This window comes from Sturnira hondurensis, unplaced genomic scaffold (genome assembly GCF_014824575.4).
Source record: "Sturnira hondurensis isolate 20B ecotype Veracruz unplaced genomic scaffold, ASM1482457v3 Scaffold0025325, whole genome shotgun sequence".
NCBI lineage: Eukaryota > Metazoa > Chordata > Mammalia > Chiroptera > Phyllostomidae > Sturnira > Sturnira hondurensis.
This window is the reverse complement of record NW_028097956.1, coordinates 95,220-112,119: the sequence shown is the minus strand read 5'-3', so window position 1 is coordinate 112,119 and position 16,900 is coordinate 95,220. Positions and strand designations below refer to the sequence as shown.

The 16,900-nt window shown below is 60.9% G+C and overlaps 1 protein-coding gene and 1 long non-coding RNA gene across 4 annotated transcripts; one reads left to right on the top strand and one right to left on the bottom strand.

The window, feature by feature from the left end:
* Window positions 1–659: 659 nt before the first annotated feature.
* Window positions 660–4,034, bottom strand: LOC118982219 (uncharacterized). The gene is made up of 2 exons (XR_005065501.1): window positions 3,851–4,034; window positions 660–1,383 (listed from the first exon to the last, which is right to left on the bottom strand). It is a non-coding gene; the product is annotated as an uncharacterized LOC118982219 (long non-coding RNA).
* On the top strand, window positions 3,790–15,872 carry RNH1 (ribonuclease/angiogenin inhibitor 1). Of its 3 annotated transcripts, none has more exons than XM_037039163.1 (10): window positions 3,790–3,811; window positions 8,629–8,733; window positions 12,782–12,952; window positions 13,174–13,344; window positions 13,788–13,958; window positions 14,035–14,205; window positions 14,332–14,502; window positions 14,768–14,938; window positions 15,394–15,564; window positions 15,658–15,872. In XM_037039163.1, exons 2-10 carry the CDS (start codon window positions 8,648–8,650, stop codon window positions 15,743–15,745), a joined length of 1,371 nt encoding a protein of 456 aa, XP_036895058.1. In that variant the 5' UTR covers window positions 3,790–3,811; window positions 8,629–8,647; the 3' UTR covers window positions 15,746–15,872. The 3 variants fall into 3 exon arrangements, with proteins under 3 accessions (XP_036895058.1, XP_036895056.1, XP_036895057.1); XM_037039161.1 differs by lacking the exon at window positions 3,790–3,811 and adding an exon at window positions 4,370–4,716; XM_037039162.1 differs by lacking the exon at window positions 3,790–3,811 and adding an exon at window positions 6,318–6,392.
* The last annotated feature ends 1,028 nt before the right edge of the window (window positions 15,873–16,900 follow it).

The following is a 16,900-nucleotide window of genomic DNA, read 5'->3' as shown; positions in this document are numbered from 1 at the left end:
TGTTCTGGGAAGAACCCCACACCATGGAGAGCCATAGCCTCTGTCTGGTGCATTCTCATGGTGGGGGTGGGTTCAGGTTAATGGGGCCTGGTGTCCCTGCCAGTTCCTGACTGGCAGTGGGGGCTCAAGTCCCTGCCAGCAGCCACGCTCACCAGCGCCGATGAGCTGTCCGGGGTGCTCACAGGTGCTCCGAAGCCAGGGCCAGGTACGCACAGTGTTGTAGCCGGTGGCAGACGCCAACAATGTGAGGAGCAGGGCTTGCTGCCTGGAGAGGGGACAGTGGGTGTGGGTGTCATTTGACAAACCCTGAGAACAAGACAGACACGGGTGGCTCAATGACATCTAGTCCCCATGCATCCTTAATCCAGAACAAGACACAGAGGCCCCAAGGGCTGTCCCTCGGGTTATTTCTGAGACTTTTTGGTCTTTGCTCTCTGCCCCCAGGGAGTGCTGCTGAGACTCCCTGTCTGTCTGGGCAGAGAAGCAGGGTTCCCTAAGCCCCAGCTCCTGTTAACTGCAGAGAGCTCTTTGTGAGTTTCTGAGCTGCAGTTCAACTTTACCATAAAGCCAGGCACCAGTGACATCCTCAGCACCACGGAGTCCGAGACTCTCGAGAGGAACGTCTACACGCAGTGAAACGCAGACAGCTTGGGTGTGCTGTGACAGCAGTTTTATTTTCAGTACTCCGCATACGTGCAGGTTGGGTCTTCGGGTTTTCAGCAGGTGGAGCTGCCAGTGCCCCTGAACCCCGAAGCACCCCATGGGGGCCAGGCTGTCCCCAGGCCGTCAGTCCCTGGTGACCCCTGCTGCTCTGCCCCACCCCATTCCCCCCTTGGTTTGCCTTGTCCAGAAATGTCCTCTGGGTGAATCGCAGAGGATCTGGCTTCTTTCACTGAGCAAAGTCCATCTCGGATCACCCTGCACTGAGTGGGTCCACAGATTGTTCTTCTTCATCATCGATTTATGGGTTAGCACAGTCCACCCTTTCCCTGCTGAAGTGCACCCTCAAAGCCACCTGGTTGCTTCCGGCTTTCAGTGATCGTAAACAGTGCCTGTCCCATGCAGGTTTCATGTGCGCACGTGTTCAGGTCGGCGGGGTGACTCCCTGTGAGCCCTTTGCCCCCAGAGCGGACGTACCATCGGCGACCCCCCTGTGGTGAGTGGCAGCCCCTGCCTGCAGCCCCGTGTCCTCCCGGCATGGGCTGTGCTAGGCTGCGGCCAACTGGTGGGTGTGTGGCGGCGTCTCGTGTGGACACCGTGCGTTTTCCCAGGTCTGCTGGATGCACGCTGACACACTGCACAACAGGGACGTGTGTGTGCATCATCTTTGTCAGGTGTCTTCAGATTATGGGCCTGTTTTTAAAAAGATCTTATTTATTTATCCTAGAAAGAGGAAAAGAGAGGGAGAAAGAAGGGGCAGAAACACTGATGTGAGAGAAACACTGATCAGTTGCCTCTTGTACCAGCCGACAAGGGACTAAACCCACAATCTAGGTCTGTGCACTGACCGGGAATTGAACCCACGACCTTTCGCTTTGAAGGACAATGCCCAACCCACTGGGCTACGCCGATCAGGGCAACTAGGTAGCTTTCCTGGGCAGATGCAGGCTGGCCCAAGGTTAAAGGGTCTGCCAGCTGGCCCTTGTGCCCACATTTGCAGACAGGCACGGCTCGGGGGTACCAGGCTTGTCCTCACGCCCTAGGCTCCTGGGAGCACTAGGCCCACAGACAGCGGCTGTGGGGGAATGGGTTTGGGTGGTGGCTCAGGGCTCTGAGGGCCCGTTGCAGTGCCCACTGCACACATGCAGCTGTCGGGGATGGGCGCTACCACTAGGGGGTGTTGCTGGAGGGACAGAGACCTCCCTGTATTATTTCTTACAGCTTCATTCATGTGAACCTACAATTTTCTCAAAAAGTGGGGCTGGCCCTTGAGTTGAGGGCAGTCAGCAGGCTGCACAGGCATCCATGGGAAGGAGTGAGGAGGGGGAAGGAAGGCACAGGAGCCAAAGGGCCCCTACTGGGTGGGCTTCCTGTGGGCTCAGCCATACTTCAAGGCTCTGATCAGTGGGGGTAGAGAACAAGAGGCCTGGCAGAGCCCCCAGCTCCCCCCTGCATCCTGCCCATGGCCACAGCGCTGCACCCCCTTCCAGCTCCAATTCTCAGAGAACGGGTCAGCTTAGCCAGTTCATCATCTTCCCCAGAACCTGCCCCGTTTGCCTGGCACCCCCACCACCTGCCACCGGAAGGCTTTGGTCATTGTTGACGCTTCCTCCCCCTCAGCCCCCCACCCCCTCCCACAGAATGCTGCCAACAGGAGCTCGGCCGTGCCTGGCTCTGCCTCCGAGGCCCTGCCTTCCCATCCCAGTGCCCAGCTGGGGAGCCATCATGACCCCTGTGTGGCTCCAAGAGGCCCCCCACATCTGTGGCAGCTGCCCTGCACCTGTGATCTGAGGGGTCTGGCTGTGGCACAGCACCCAACTAGGGGCGGCTCCGAGCAGACCTGGCTGCAGCCACAAAAGCAAACCAGTGCAATGTCTCTCGCACAGTGGTGTCGTTAACTGCTCCAGCAAGTCCTGTTCCTAAGCAGAAAATTAACTTCCCTCTCTGGTCTCCTCCCCAAGAGGGTGAGGCATGGGCAGACGTCAGCCTGTGGCCTGGTCCGCTCTGCGCTGCTAAGGCCATGGCAGTAACTCCCACATGCCAGGACACTGTGAGTCACATCTGTTCTCAGAAATACCTACTGCCGAGCTGGCCCAGGGCTTCCAGTGCAAACCCCACTGGCAGGCTGCACTTCCAAGTCTTGAAAACAGGGAGGTGGCCCATTCCCTGAAAACCAAAAGGCTGAGCACAGTATTAAAACATCTCCCATGCCTATCAGACTGCTGCCAAGACCAGGAGGGGCACATAATAACAGAGGAATGAACTTCTGTGCCTCACATACTATCAGCGGCCAGCCTATGCACCCAGGAAGACACGCCATCCACACAAGAGCACCAACGGATGGACAAAGTGTGGGCGCCACAAGCCGGAATGCCGTCCTCGGGGTGCTGACAGAAATGACTGCAAACCTGCAATTCTATACCCGGTGGAAGTGTCCTTCAAATACAGGGGGCACACAGAGGCGTTTTTAGAGAAACAACACCAGTGAACCCACACCAAGCGCATCCTCGGTTCTCCAGGATTCGTCTGTTCTGCTCAAGCCTGAATCGACATTACCCGTAGATCACAAACGCTGCCTTGAATAACGTTGACGCCTTCTTTTGTGTCTATCTGTACACCAGTCTATCATCGTCCATTTGTCCCCCGCCCCATGGCGCAGTCAGGGCTCAGCAGAGGGCTGTCGCACAGAATCTTGAGACCTTGACTAAGACTCTACTCCAAGTCACCGAACCCAACCTGTATCGCCAGGCTCACACCCGACCCCGCCCAAGAGACGAGCTCCAGGCAGCGTCCTCTCCTCGTCGGATGTCCGAGGCCCGCCCACGCACGGGACCCTCCATCCGTCCCAGGTCACAGCCTGGTCCTGTGGGTGGAGGCCAGAGCCAGTCCGAGGGAGACCCAGCCCACCCATAGTCCCGTCCACCAGCAGCGCCCCGTATTGACCACGCCCACCACAGACCCGCCCCTCGGTTTGGCCCCGCCCAGATGCTGGACACACCCCCGCCCCTCCCACGGGCTGCACCTCCAGACCACGCCCCCACCAAGGGTCTGGACAGCGGCCTGACCACCGTCCAGCTCCGCACTCCCTTCCCCCTGTAGGAAGTGTGCCGCTCCTTCCTGGTGACAGGCTAGTGACAGTCCGCTGTCGTCTGTAAGTCAGTCAGACGGCCGCCCCGGGGTCATCCCTTACCGGCGCGGGCCTTGGTCGGCCGCCTGAGTACGCACTCCGGGCTGTACTGCGGTCGTGCTGCTCAGGAGACGCGGGCGCGCGAGGCGGGGCGGGGCGCTCCGGAACTGCAGGGGTTGGGGGACCCGGGAGCGGCGCGCCAGGGGGTGGGGCGGCGGAGCGGGAGGACGTTGGCGCGCCTAGTGGCCTTCCCAGCTCCCGTTGCGTCTCGAGGCGTCCCTGCGCATGCGCGTCCGTCCTCTTTTTTTTTTTTTTTTTTTTTTTTTTTTTCGGGACACGCGGGGAGGCGAAACGCAGCGGCGCTGCGCTTGCGTCGTCCACCTCTCGGTGGCTGGGCCCTAGCGCCGTAGCGGGGTCCGCCGGCTTGAACCGGCTCGCTGCCTCCTTGCCAGCCAGGCAAGCTAGGGCTGGTTTCGCAAATTTTCTCCCCCATTGAGCAGTCCTCTATCTTATTCCCAAAGGAGCCGGCCCCCAGGCAGGACAGCCCTGGCAGAGGACTCCCCGGGTCGACCCACATGGCAGTGGGCCTTGGGCGTTGCCATGTGCCCGCCCCACCACTCTGCCCTGTTAGGTCACCCGAGAATCTGGGGGGCACTGAGTCGGCGACTCGGGTTCGGGAGAGAAGCGGTAACTGCAACAGCACCTCCGGGGGCTTTGATCCAGGGGTGTCACGAGGACTGGAGTAAAGTAAACACTGGGCCCACACTTTGCAGAATTGGGCGGGCTCCAGCCAAGGTGCCCATGCAGGTGTGGAGACACGCGGGTGCGGGGAGAGCTGGTGGACTTCTGCAGCTTCCCAGGACGGCAGTTCAGCAGTGTCTTGGAAGGACCTTAGAGCCAGGCAGGTCCCCCTCTAGGATGGTGTCCAGGTAAGAATTGTCCAAACCTGGGAGAATTTTTATGCGTGTATTAGAGCCAGATTGGCAAGTGCAGGGGAGTGAAATCTCAGTGCATTAAGCAAACGCTCCGGAGAATGGCAGTTTTGCAGTTTATGTTGTGAATCAGAAAAAAGGGAGGAGGCATAAGGGGCGCTGGCCTCTGGGAGATGGGCGCCCCAGGCCCTTCACCTTCCTGCCTCTGTCTGGTTTTCTACGAGAGCACACGCTGCTCGAGGCACAAAGTCTTGTTAAATTTGGCTGCAGGCCTGTCAGGGCCCCCAGAAGCCCCGCTCTGCCCCTCGCCCGCCCTCCCGCTGCAGTGGCCTTTGCCCGAAACCCAGCGCTGCCCTCACGGTCCTGCTCCCCTATTTTCACTTGACACTTGTCGAGTTGACAAGTATCATCTGCTCCTGCTCCGGGGGAAGTTTATAGGCGTCTGGGCCTTGGCGGTCCGCCCCCAAAGAGTCCTGGGCTTTCCAGGACCCCTGTCCCCACACTCGTGGCCCCGGCCCCCTGATGCACAGCCGAAGACTGGCCCAGCCAAATACTGTCTCACATCGAGTAACACCTCACTTGATTCCCCCAAAGAGCCGACCACATAGACAGCTCTCGGTTCTCATCCCCCACGCGCACTGTGCGGACCCCTGGCGGCGTCAAACCTGAGGCCGGGTCGGCGGCGAGTGTCCCCCACCTTGGTGAGCCGGATTCCGGGCCCTGCTCCCCGCCCCTGCCCGGGCTCTATGCCCCCCGGACCTACCTGAGCCCGCCCGCCCTGCCGCTTTATTCCCTTGCTTCTGAAATACTCCCCCACCCCCCCACCCCCCCGCCCCCGGCACATTCCACCATCTAAATACTGTTAGTTTGCTTCTAAATTTCCTTCCCCGTCCGGGCCTGGGTACTGTGGGCGCTGGCTCAGACCTTGGCCCGGCTCTGCACACCGACGTAGCCGGGTACCAGTGGCCGGCCCACGGTCGGTGTTCGATACCTGGTTGGGTTGATGATGGCCTGAGCGGTACAGCACACGGAGCACCCCTGTTCCCGCAAGTGTGTGAGTCAGGCGGGGCACTGAGGCCGGGGGGAGGTGGGCGCTCGCTGCGGCTGTGGCGCCCACGGGCGTGCCCTGCGCGACCGTGCGCCCCTCGGAGGTTTCCACACGTACTCAGAAACCTAGTAGTGCACTCCCGATGGCTGTTCCCTGTCAGGAGTGGTGTTTCTAACTGTTGGGTCGTGGGTGTGTTATTCAACCATTTTCAACTGTTTATTCAACCGTTTTCTGCCGATGGACGTTTAGATCGTTCCCAGGTTGAACAGTTACAAAACGCTGCACAAAGACCCTGGGGACCTGTCGCCTAAGCTCACAGTTTCTCTGGACGGGTGGGTGGGTAGAAATGGGTGCACGCGCGTTTTACATATCGAACCGGCGCCCCAGAGAGCCTGGGACAGCCTCGCCCGCCCCTCGCGTCCCATCCACTCCATCTCCTCCAGTCTGGGAGCTGAGAGGCGTCTCAGGTGTTGTGTTTCTGCTCCAGGGAAACTCGCGGGCCCGCCCCTCCCCACGCCCCGCCCCGGCCTGGCGCCCCACCCTCCTGGCCCCGCCCCCGCTTAGGCCCCGCCCCCAGCCCTGAGCCCCGGCGGAAGCAGTGTCCAGGCTAAAGCGGCGGCGCAAGGTGAGGTCTGGGTTTGAGGGTCCCGGGGTTGCCGCCGGCCGGCGGGTTGGGGAGGACCTTCCGCGGCGCCCCTGGCGGGGCGGGCGAGCTCGGGAGACCCTCGCGAGCGCTTCTTGCGGCACAGGAAGGTCGCGGCTGGGCGTCGGCATCCTTGTCTGCGCGGCTGAGCGCCGCCTGACCTACTGGAGGGACCGCACAGAACGGGGTGCGGACCGCCACCCCCCGCCGCCGCGTCCCGTCCCCGCGCTGGCGGAGACAGCCTACGATCCCGAGCCGCCAGCTCGGGGCTCGGTGGGCCCGGGGTGCGCCCGCCCCGACGGATGCGACCCGTGGGCCCCGCCCCAGCGAAGGCCCAAGCCCAGCGCCTGCTCTGGCGTAGGTTCCTCTGAGCGGCCTGTTGTCACACTTGAAACTGTAGATTTCGGGGCGTTGCTCGGCTCCTGGGTTCCACACTCGGGACCCTTGGGAGCAGCGCGACTGGGGAGCCTGAAATGCTCTCGTACCTCCCTAGATCGGGGACCTTAACGGGGCGTCTTTGGGGGGTGCCGGACATTTCCAAATATCCAAGGGCGGGGGGTCTCGAAATATCCAAGGGCCCAGCGAAGAGGGTACCCCAGTGACTGTGAGGCCCAGGGGAGCGTCTGCCGATGGGTGGCCGTGTCTCTGTTCTTAATGTCAGACCATCACATGTGAGCGGCTCTCCTTGGTGTCAGGCTGCTTCCTGGAGAGGGTGTGGCCTGGGGCAGCAGCCAGGGGGCTAGGGGCTCAGTGGTCCCTCCAGGCTGGCAGGCGTGGGAAGCAGCAGCCCTGTCTCTCCGCTCTGTCCAGGGTGGGGGATTCTGAGTCAGTTTTAGCTGACCACACCCTGTCCCCCCAGAGGGGGAGGTTGGGATTGCTCACACACTCTGAGCTGTGGGTGGGCGGGCTCTTGGCCCCTCTGTGTGGCAGGGCCAGTCACCGCCACCCTCGCCCCTTTCCACAGGCCCACCTACGGGGACCTGCAAGCAGGACTTTTGCCTGCTGGTTGTTGGTCCGCAGTGGTGCAACCAGAGCCTTTGCCTGCCCCGCCTCCACTGGGCTCTGAACCAGCTGTGGGCAGCGGGGAGGGGGGTCAGCCAGGCCAGCCAGTGCCAGGCTCCTGTGCAAACACTCTCGGGGAAGCGCACCCAGGAACCCCAGGGCAGGGGTTTTGAGTGAGACTGAGGTCTCAGGAATCCCAGGTTTTGGGGAACCGGGGCCTCACGTGGGGCTGAGTCATCCTGCTTGGCAGGCCCATCTAAAGGGCAGCTCAGTCACATCATTTCCAGGGCTTTTCATCGCTATTGAGTGAACCCAGATGCCCCAGAACTGCTCCTAGTCCTCTCAGAAGCGATGCTGGCCCCACCTGCAGGGCCTCAGTTTCCTGGTTCCCCGTCTGTCTGTCCTGGTGTGCTTGGTCCCTGGTGAGGTGTCAGGGCCTGTGATCTGCTGCCGTCCCAGACCTGCTGCCAGATCCTCGCTCTTTCCCAGCCTGCCCCACGACCCAGCTTCTCCACAGGCTGGTCCAGGGTGGGGCAGGCTGTGCCCTGGCCCATAGGAGTCTCAGGCCCTTAGAAAAGGATCATAGATGTTGGGCCTGGGGTCCCCACCCCCGCTGCTGTGTCCCGTCTGTGGCATCCATGGCTGGTGCTCCCTGGAAAGCTGTTATCTGACTATAGGCACCTGTCCCTCCCAAGTAGCTGCTTCCAGTGGTGAGGCCTGGGGTCCTCACATCTTTGGCTTTGTGGATGGCCCAGCCTGGGCATCCCTCTTGTTCTCAGAGGGAAGGCTGGCTGAGCGGGAAGGAATAGTTTCCAGAGCACTGTGTAAACTGCCCATCCCATGCTGTGTCCAGGCCGACAGGCCATCCCCTCCCAACCAGTCCTGGGCAAATGAGGGGGGGAGCTTCAGGAGGCAAGCCCAAGTCCCGCCCTCTCCCAGGCAGGGGCAAGAGGCTGGGGGGTGAGTACTGCCTCTGCCCCGCAGCCCTGGCCCCAAACTCTGTGGCCCATGATGACCTTTGCCAGGGCAACCCATGGGTGCAGTGTCCCTCTGCCCTCCCCGACTTTGTTCCTGGGGGCTAAGGTGGGGACAGGTGCTGAAGAAAGGAAGCGGCACCACCTGAGGGGGAGGCTGTGGCGTCTTGTTGGGTCTCTGGTTCTTGAGACCCGAGAGAACTGGGCTGAGGTGTCCTCCTGCCCCTCTGCCCCCCACCCAGCACTCACCGGCCTCTCACCATGAATCTCGACCTGCACTATGAGCAGCTCAGCGACGCCCAGTGGACGGAGCTCCTGCCTCGGATGCAGCAGTGCCAGGTGGTCAGGTGCGTGTCTGGTCCTCACGGGGCGGCGGCTGGCTGGGCCTCACGTGGGCGCCCAAAGCACCTTCCCAGAGGGGGCGTGGCGCCTACTGTATGAGTTTCCCACGGTGGGAGATGTTCTTGTATTTTTCCCCAAACATTTAAAAAGGTACACCCATTCCTGGCTCATGCCTGTGGGCGGGTCTTGGTGTGGAGGATCTGAAGGCGGGTGGGTGGAGCCTCTATCCAGGGTCTCTGGGGCTCCCTCCTCAGGGACAGTCCCTGCCTCGCCTCAGAGGCGCTGCCTGGCCTCGGCCCCAACTGGCCTGTTGCTGAGGTTCTGGAGCCCAGCCTCCCCTCGGGCCTCACACCACCGAAGCTGCCTGCTCTTTGCCTTTCTAACTCACAGAAGGGTTACAGACGTGGGTGGGGGGCACCCTCTGCCCTCCACCCTGCTTCCCCTGAAGTGAGTGCCAATCGCCTGGGGCACTGGGCAAAACCAGCAGCCCACTGCGGCCACCTGGACTTGGACATCTCCGGCTTCCCCGCTGTGTCCTTTCATGTCCCAGTCAGTGCAGAATCCTGCGTGGCATTTGGCCGCCTCCTGTCTGGGACGGTCCCTCTCTCCGTCTTTGTCCCCGTGTCCCCCTCTTTGGTTCAGCTCAGCTCTGGAGAGAGTCCTGGTGACATCTTGGCCAAGTAACACATTTTTTAAAATATATATATATATATATTTTTAAATATTTTATTTATTTATCTTTAGAGGGGAAGGAAAGGAGAGAGGAAGAGAAACATCAATGTATGGTTGCTTCTCGTGCATCCCCTGCTGGGAACTGGCCCCTGCTGGGAACTGGCCTGCAACCCAGGCATGTGCCCTGACTGGGAATCGAACCATGATCATCTGGTTCATAGGCCCGCGCTCAATCCACTGAGCTACACCAGCCAGGGCTAAAATATATTTTATTGATTATGCCATTACAGTTTTCCTGTTCCCCCCTTCATTCCCCTCCATACCCCTCCCCCACCATTCCCCCCCCTTTAGTTCATGTCCATGTGTCACAAGTTCTTTAGCTTCTACATTTCCCATACTATTCTTGCCCTCCCCTATCTATTTTCTACCTAGCGTCTGTGCTACTTATTCTCTGTGCCTTCTCCCCCCTTTTCCTCCTCCCACTCCCCTGTTGCTAACCCTCCATGTGATCTCCATTTCTGTGGTTCCGCTCCTGATCTAGCTGTCCTCTTGGTTTGCTTTTGTTTTAGGTGTGGTTGTTAGTAACTGTGAGTTTGCTGTCCTTTCACTGTTCATATTTTTTATCTTCTTTTTCTTAGAGAAGTCCCTTTAACATTTCATATAATAAGGGCTTGGTGATGATGAACTCCTTGAATTTGACCTTATCTGAGAAGCACTTTGTCTTTCCTTCGGTTCTAAATGAAAGCTTTGCTGGATAGAGCAGTCTTGGATGGAGGTCCTTACTTTTCATGACTTGAAACACTTCTTTCCAGCCCCTTCTTGCCTGCAAGGTCTCTTTTGAGAAATCCGCTAGCATTGTCCCCTTTGTAGGTGACTGTCCCCTTATCTCTTGCTGCTTCTAGGATTCTCTCCTTCATTTGAATCTTGGCTAATGTAATGATGATGTACCTTGGCATGTTCCTCCTTGGGTCCAACTTCTTTGGGACTCTCTGAGCTTCCTGGACTTCCTGGAAGTCTATTTCCTTTGCCAGACAGGGGAAGTTCTCCTTTATTTTTAGTTCAAATAAGTTTTCTACTTGTTGCTCTTCCTCTTCCCCTTCTGGTACCCCTATAATTCGGATGTTGGAATGTTTCAAGATGTCCTGGAGGTTTCTAATCCTCTCCTCATTCTTTTGAATTCTCGTTTCTTCATTCTTTTCTATTTGCTTGTTTCCTTCTTCCTTCTGGTCCACTCCATTGATTTGAGTCCCAGTTTCCTTTCCATCACTACTGGTTTCCTGTGCATTTCCCTTCATTTCACTTAGTTCAGCCTCCATTTGTTCCTCTAATTTGTGGCTAAAATCAACCAGTTCTGTGAGCATCCTGATCACCAGTGTTCTGAACTGTGCATCTGATAGGTTGGCTATCTCTTTGTCGCTTAAAAGTATTGGCTCTGGGGCTTTGAGCTGTTCTTCTTCTTGAGCCATAATGTTTTGGTTTCGTCACGCCTGTTATGTATGAGGGGCGGAGCCTTAGGTGTTCACCAGGGCAGGGCGACCCAGTGGCTGGGTTGTGACACTGTATGTGGGGGCGGGGTCAGAGAGGGGCAATGGCGCTTGTTCCATGCACTTTCTCAGATTTCTGTCCCCTCTGCTGCTTCCCGCAAGCAAATTGGGCCCTTCTGGTGCTGGTTCCCGGGTCTGTGGGCCCGTGCACCCTCCAGGACCCTGTGGGTCTCTCCAATGAACTCTCTGTGAGCCTGGGAGCCTCTCCTGGCACCTTGACCCCGAAAGTTTTTCCAATTGGTGCTTTTAGGCTTTGATTCCCGTTGCTGGGGCCCTGGTTTGCGCTGTCTGTCTCACTGCTCACTCCTCTGCCTGGTTTATTTGTGTGAGAATGTGAGACCTTGGTCAGCCAGCTGCCTTGTGCCCTCACTGGGTCCGCCCGTTGCCATCCCACACCTGGGATCCGCCAACCGCCCCTGCGTGCCTCTGCGCGCCTGGGTGGGTTCTGCTGCTTTTTCCTGCCTGACCCACTCCGCCAGCTGCTGACTCCGCCCCTCTTACCTGTCTGGCTGAATGGTTCGTTGTTGTCGGACTTCCCTGCAGTTCAATTTTCTGTGTTTTGGTTGTGTTTTTGTTACTAAAACTTTGTTGTCTTTAAACTGGTTGTACAAGGAGGCACAATGTTTCCACCTGCGCCTCCATCTTGGCTGGAAGTCCAAGTAACACATTTTTGGCAAGCACACACAGAAACGATGTTACGTCCTGCTGCGCAGAGCCTGCTGTGGGGCGCGCAGTCACGAGGGCACGCCGAGGTTGCCCTGAGTTGTCCCCGTGGCCTCCGCTCAGGCGGTGTGTCTGCTGGTTCTGTTCTGTGAAGTCACTGTCCCTTCACTGTGTGAGGGCACAATGGGACGGCAGCAGTCTGCAGCTTGGAGGAGGGTTTTTACCAGAAAGGCTAAACAAAGAAATCGTTTTATTGAAAAAGCAGCAAAAAAACAAAACTGCCCTGGCTGCTGTGGCTCAGTGGACCGAGTGCCGGCCTGCGAACCCAAAGGTCGCTATTTCACTCAATTCCAGGGCACAGGCCTGGGCTGTGGGCCAGGTCCCCAGTGGGGGCCCATGCAAGAGGCAGCCACACGCACACGTTTCTCTCTTCTCTCTTCCCCTGTCTCTAAAAATAAGTTAAATTAAAAAGTCCTAGGAAAAAAAGAAAACACATTAAAAAGCCCCTGTTTCTCCCTGGGTCATTGGCAGCCACCTCGGGCGACGTACCAGACCCTCTGCACACGCCCTGGTTCTGCAGCTCTGCCTTCTGCCCGGAGCGCCCCCCTCGGGTCTCATCCCAGTGGTCGCGCCTCGGCCTTTACCTTACCAAGAACTTTTTAAAAATCCTCACCTGAGGATGTTTCAATGATTCTAGAGAGAGCGGGGGAGGGGAGAGAGAAGCATCGACCAGCCGCCTCTCACAGACACTATGGCCGTGGGCTGAACCCACATTCCAGGCAGGTGCCCTGACCTGGAATCGAACCTGTAGCCTTCTGGGGCACGGAATACGCTCCAACTGACTGAGCTGCCTGGCCAGGGCCCTGGCTGGCACCACTCACTCCCCGCCCTGTGCACATTGTCACAGTCGCCCCCAGGGCTTCTCTGATGTCCCCTGAGAGCAGGTGGTCTGGGTCCTGGGCACCTGCAGTTGGGTTTCATGTGCACCTGGTCGCTCACGTCACACCCTGGCTGTGCTCCTGAGGGCCACGCTCTCCAGGAGGTGAGGGGGCTGGACACGCTGACTGCCCCAGGAGCGCACGACCACCCAGTTCTTGGCCCGTGAACGGACTCAGGACCTGCTGTGGGGGTCACAACCCATGGTGGGTGTGACCGTCTGGGCATCTGCCCGCAGACTGGTGGACTGTGGCATCACAGAGGGGCGCTGCCGGGACCTGAGCTCCGCGCTCCGGGACAACGCCGCCCTGACGGAGCTCAGCCTCTGTTCCAACGAGCTGGGGGATGCCAGCTCGCACCTGCTGCTCCAGGGCCTGCAGAGCCCCACCTGCAAGGTCCGGAAGCTCAGGTGAGCCCCTGCGGGCCCCACAGCCAACCACGCCCGTGCGGGGTCTGGGCCCCTGCCCCCGTGAGAGGCTCACAGGCACCCAGCCGCCCTACTCCCTGAGGCACACCGCGGGCCTCTCACAGCCCCTCCCGTGCACCTGTGTCCTGCCCTTGCCCGAGGACCCCAGAACCCCACAGCCTGGTGTCTGGCCTCCCCGTGACGGTGGGCTTGCGGCCCGACAGCCTCCAGAGCTGCTGCCTGACCGAGGCCAGCGGCAGGACCCTGGCCAGCATGCTGCGCACTGCGCCCTCCCTGCGCGAGCTGGACCTCAGTTACAACCCCCTGGGGGACGCAGGCCTACAGCTCCTCTGCGAAGGACTCCTGGACCCTCAGTGCCACGTCGAGAGTCTGGAGTGAGTGTTCCCTGCCCGGTCCCAGAGCTGTCTGCTCACCTGCCCCTCGGGCCTGCGCTGGACAGGCCCCTGCGCCATGCCAGCTGCTGCGAGGTTTGAGGGGGGGGCTCCAGGGGTAGGTGTTGCTCCCCTGTGGCTCGGGCCATGACCCTCTCCGAGGAGCTGGGAGCTGGCTGGTGACCCTGTACCTGCTTGCAGGGTTGTCTGGCCCTGCAAATGTGCAGAGGGGCACATTGGTGACCGGGGCGGGGGGCTGATGGGAGGCTGGGCCTCGCTGCTGGTCCATTGAATCCACAGCTTGGTCGGTGGGTGGTCCCCAGGATGGTCCAGCTACCTGGCCTCTACCATGCCATCGCTGCCCAGCAGTGTCCACGGGCCTCAGCCCAGGGCAGGGAGAGGAGGCGCACTCCTGGGCTGAGGACTGACTGCCTGCCTGTCCCCAGGCTGCAGGACTGCAGCCTTTCAGCCGCCAGCTGCGAGTCCCTGGGTGCAGCGGTCAGGGCCCAGCCGGAGCTGAAGGATCTGGTGCTGAACAACAATGACTTCGGAGAGGCCGGCGCCCGGACCCTGTGCCAGGCCCTGGTGGACTCTGCCTGCCTGCTGGAGTCACTCAAGTGAGCCCTGGCCTGGGGGGGGCGGCCTGGTGCCGGGTGGGGTCTCCTGGCTCTCACAGCACCTCTCGTGCCCCAGGCTGGAGAGCTGCGGCCTCACCTCAGCCAACTGTCGGGACCTGTGTGGCCTCCTGGTCGCCAAGGCCTCGCTACGCGACCTGGAGCTGGGCGACAACAGGCTGGGGGACGCGGGCGTGGCAGCGCTGTGCCCCGGGCTGCTGAGCCCCGGCTGCCAGCTCAAGACCCTGTGGTGAGTCAGACTCTGGGCGGGTGGGCGCAGGGTGCAGGGGCTGCTGGTCCTGCGAGTCCGAGGCCCCTGTCGCGGCCGGGTGGGGTGGGCAGCACGCACCAACCTCCCTGCTTGCTGGCCCTATAGGCTCTGGGAGTGTGACATCACGGCCAGCGGCTGCAGGGACCTCTGCCACGTTCTCGGGGCCAAGGAGAGCCTGAGGGAGTTCAGCGTGGCTGGCAACCCGGTGGGGGATGAGGGCGTGCGGCTGCTGTGTGAGAGCCTGCTGGAGCCCCGCTGCCGTCTGGAGTCCCTGTGGTAGGTGCCTGGCGGCGTGTGTGGGGTGAAGGCGCCCGAGGGGCCTGGGGGAGGGCGGTGGGGCCAGGAGGGACGCCTGCAGCCACGTGGCCGCGTGGGGAGAGTGCCGGGGGTTGAGGACCAGGACGTGTGGCGGCCCTGGTGTGAGAGGCAGGCGTGTCAGGGGCTGTGGAGGTAGAAAGGCCCCACGTGTCCCTGGTGGGCAGGGCTGGGAGGGGACACTGGGGTGCCCGAGCCTGGCCACAGCAGTGCCCGCATCCCTCAGGGTGAAGTCCTGCAGTCTCACCGCCGCCTGCTGCCCGCACGTCAGCGCTATGCTGGCGCAGAACAGGAGCCTCCGGGAGCTGCAGCTGAGCAACAACAGGCTGGAGGACGAGGGCGTGCGCGAGCTGTGCCGCGGACTCAGCCAGCCCGGCGTGCCGCTGCGGGCGCTCTGGTGAGTGTGTGTCAGTGCCGAGCTCGGCGCCCACTGTCCGGTCCGACCCCTCGAGGTCCCAGCCCCGTGCCCAACTCTCGGTGACACTGACAGAGCACCAGGCTGGCGTCTGTGCTTTATCTCCGAGCGGAGTGCTGGGGAACCCGCGGCCAGGTCTCTCGGACCAGCCTGATCGTCCCTTCTCTGCGCCTTCTGTTTCTGCTGTCCTCAGGGAACCTGGCCCACAACCCTGGCATGTGCCCTGACGGGGAATAGAACCAGCCACCCTTTGGTTCGCAGGCCCGCGCTCAGTCCACTGAGCCACAGCAGCCAGGGCTGACAGTGGGGTCTTGAAGTGTGTGCACTGCCCCCGCCATCCTGTGTTCTGGTGGTGGCACGGGCCCAGGTCACTGAACCAGGCGGCAGCAGCCAGGGGCATGCTCTTGGCCCTGACTTCTGCCCTGCTGTCCGCCCAGGCTGGGCGACTGTGAGGTGACTGACAAGAGCTGCGGCAACCTGGCTGCACTCCTGCTGGCCAGCCGCAGCCTACAGGAGCTGGACCTCAGCAACAACTGCATGAGCGAGGCGGGCGTCCTGACACTGGCGGAGAGTGCCCAGCAACCCAGCTGCGTCCTGGAGAAGCTGGTGTAAGTGGCGCAGTGGGCGGGGCGGCGGGAGTGGGCGGTGGGGGGCGGTGTGGGTGCACCCTGGCCCACACCCCACCCCCTGCCCCCGTGCAGCCTGTACGACATCTACTGGACGGAGGAGACGGACGACCGCCTGCAGGCCCTGGCAGAGAAGAGGCCAAGCCTGAGGATCATCTGCTGAGCCCCCGCCCAGCTTCCAAGACAGCGGGGACGCTCATTCCTGGTGCCTTGGCTTTACCGAAGAGAAACGCTCACGTCGGAGCATGTTTTAGACGCTTTATAATTATTAAAGTACTTTTTGAGCAGAAGGGTCCTTGTCCTCCCTTCTAGGGACCCCAGAGAACCCATACTGCAGGTGCAATGTCTCTGTGGATGCGAACTGCCCAGAGCACCGCACTGGGCAGCGTGAAACAAGTTAGTGCCCACAGGCCCTGGCAAGCGTGGCCCCCCAGGAACCTGCCCCTGAGGTCCTGGCTGCCACACCGGGATGAGGCCTGCCCTCAGATGCCTGGCTCAGCCATGGCCAGCGGTCTCCCTGTCTCTGGTCAGCAGCTGGCCCAACAGCCCCAGTGGGAGTTGTCCTCAGGCCACATGCACCTTTGGCCTCGGGACCGCTAGACCCAGGCCGGCCTGCCGACAGAGCCCACAGCCCTCTAGGTGTTTGAGGGCAGCACCCCCCTCCACTGGCACAATATGGGGGTGCGCACAGCCCACAGCAGCTTTCAGAGGTGGCAGCTGCTATGAGGCCCAGCTGCTATGGTGCCTGAGACCGTGGCTTCTGCCCAGGACCCTGCCCCTCCCCACTGAGGACACAGGGCTCCCTGCAGGAAAGGCAGCCCGGTCTGGGCTGCATCTGTACAAGGTGAGCCTGGGAGAGCTCAGGGACCTAGAGGCTGGGCCAGGGATGGAGCCCGGCAAGCCACCCACTGAAGAGACTGCACATGGGGGAAAGGAGGCTGGGACCCAAAAGAGTGGCCATGAGCACCAGCCCTGCTGGCCTTACCTTGAGGGCACAGGGCACCTCAAATCCCCGAGGTGCTGGTGGAGCAAAGCCCACTCAGGGACGAGCAGAGCAAGCCCAGGGCAGCAGGGTGCCAGCAGGGGCTGGACACCCCCACAGGGAGGGTCGGCCCACCAGCACCGCGGATGGCTGGGCTCCGCAAGACAGACCCCCATCGTGTCTGCAGTTGGCGGGGGTTGGGGAGGGGCACATGGATGCTCCTCTAGGTCTGAACCCCCCCAAAAGAGCAGTGAACAGAAAACCACAACCCTGAGGAAACAGTAGTCCCTGGAGGGCAGGGCCCTGGCCCTGGTTCGCAGTGAGTGGGGGCAGGGA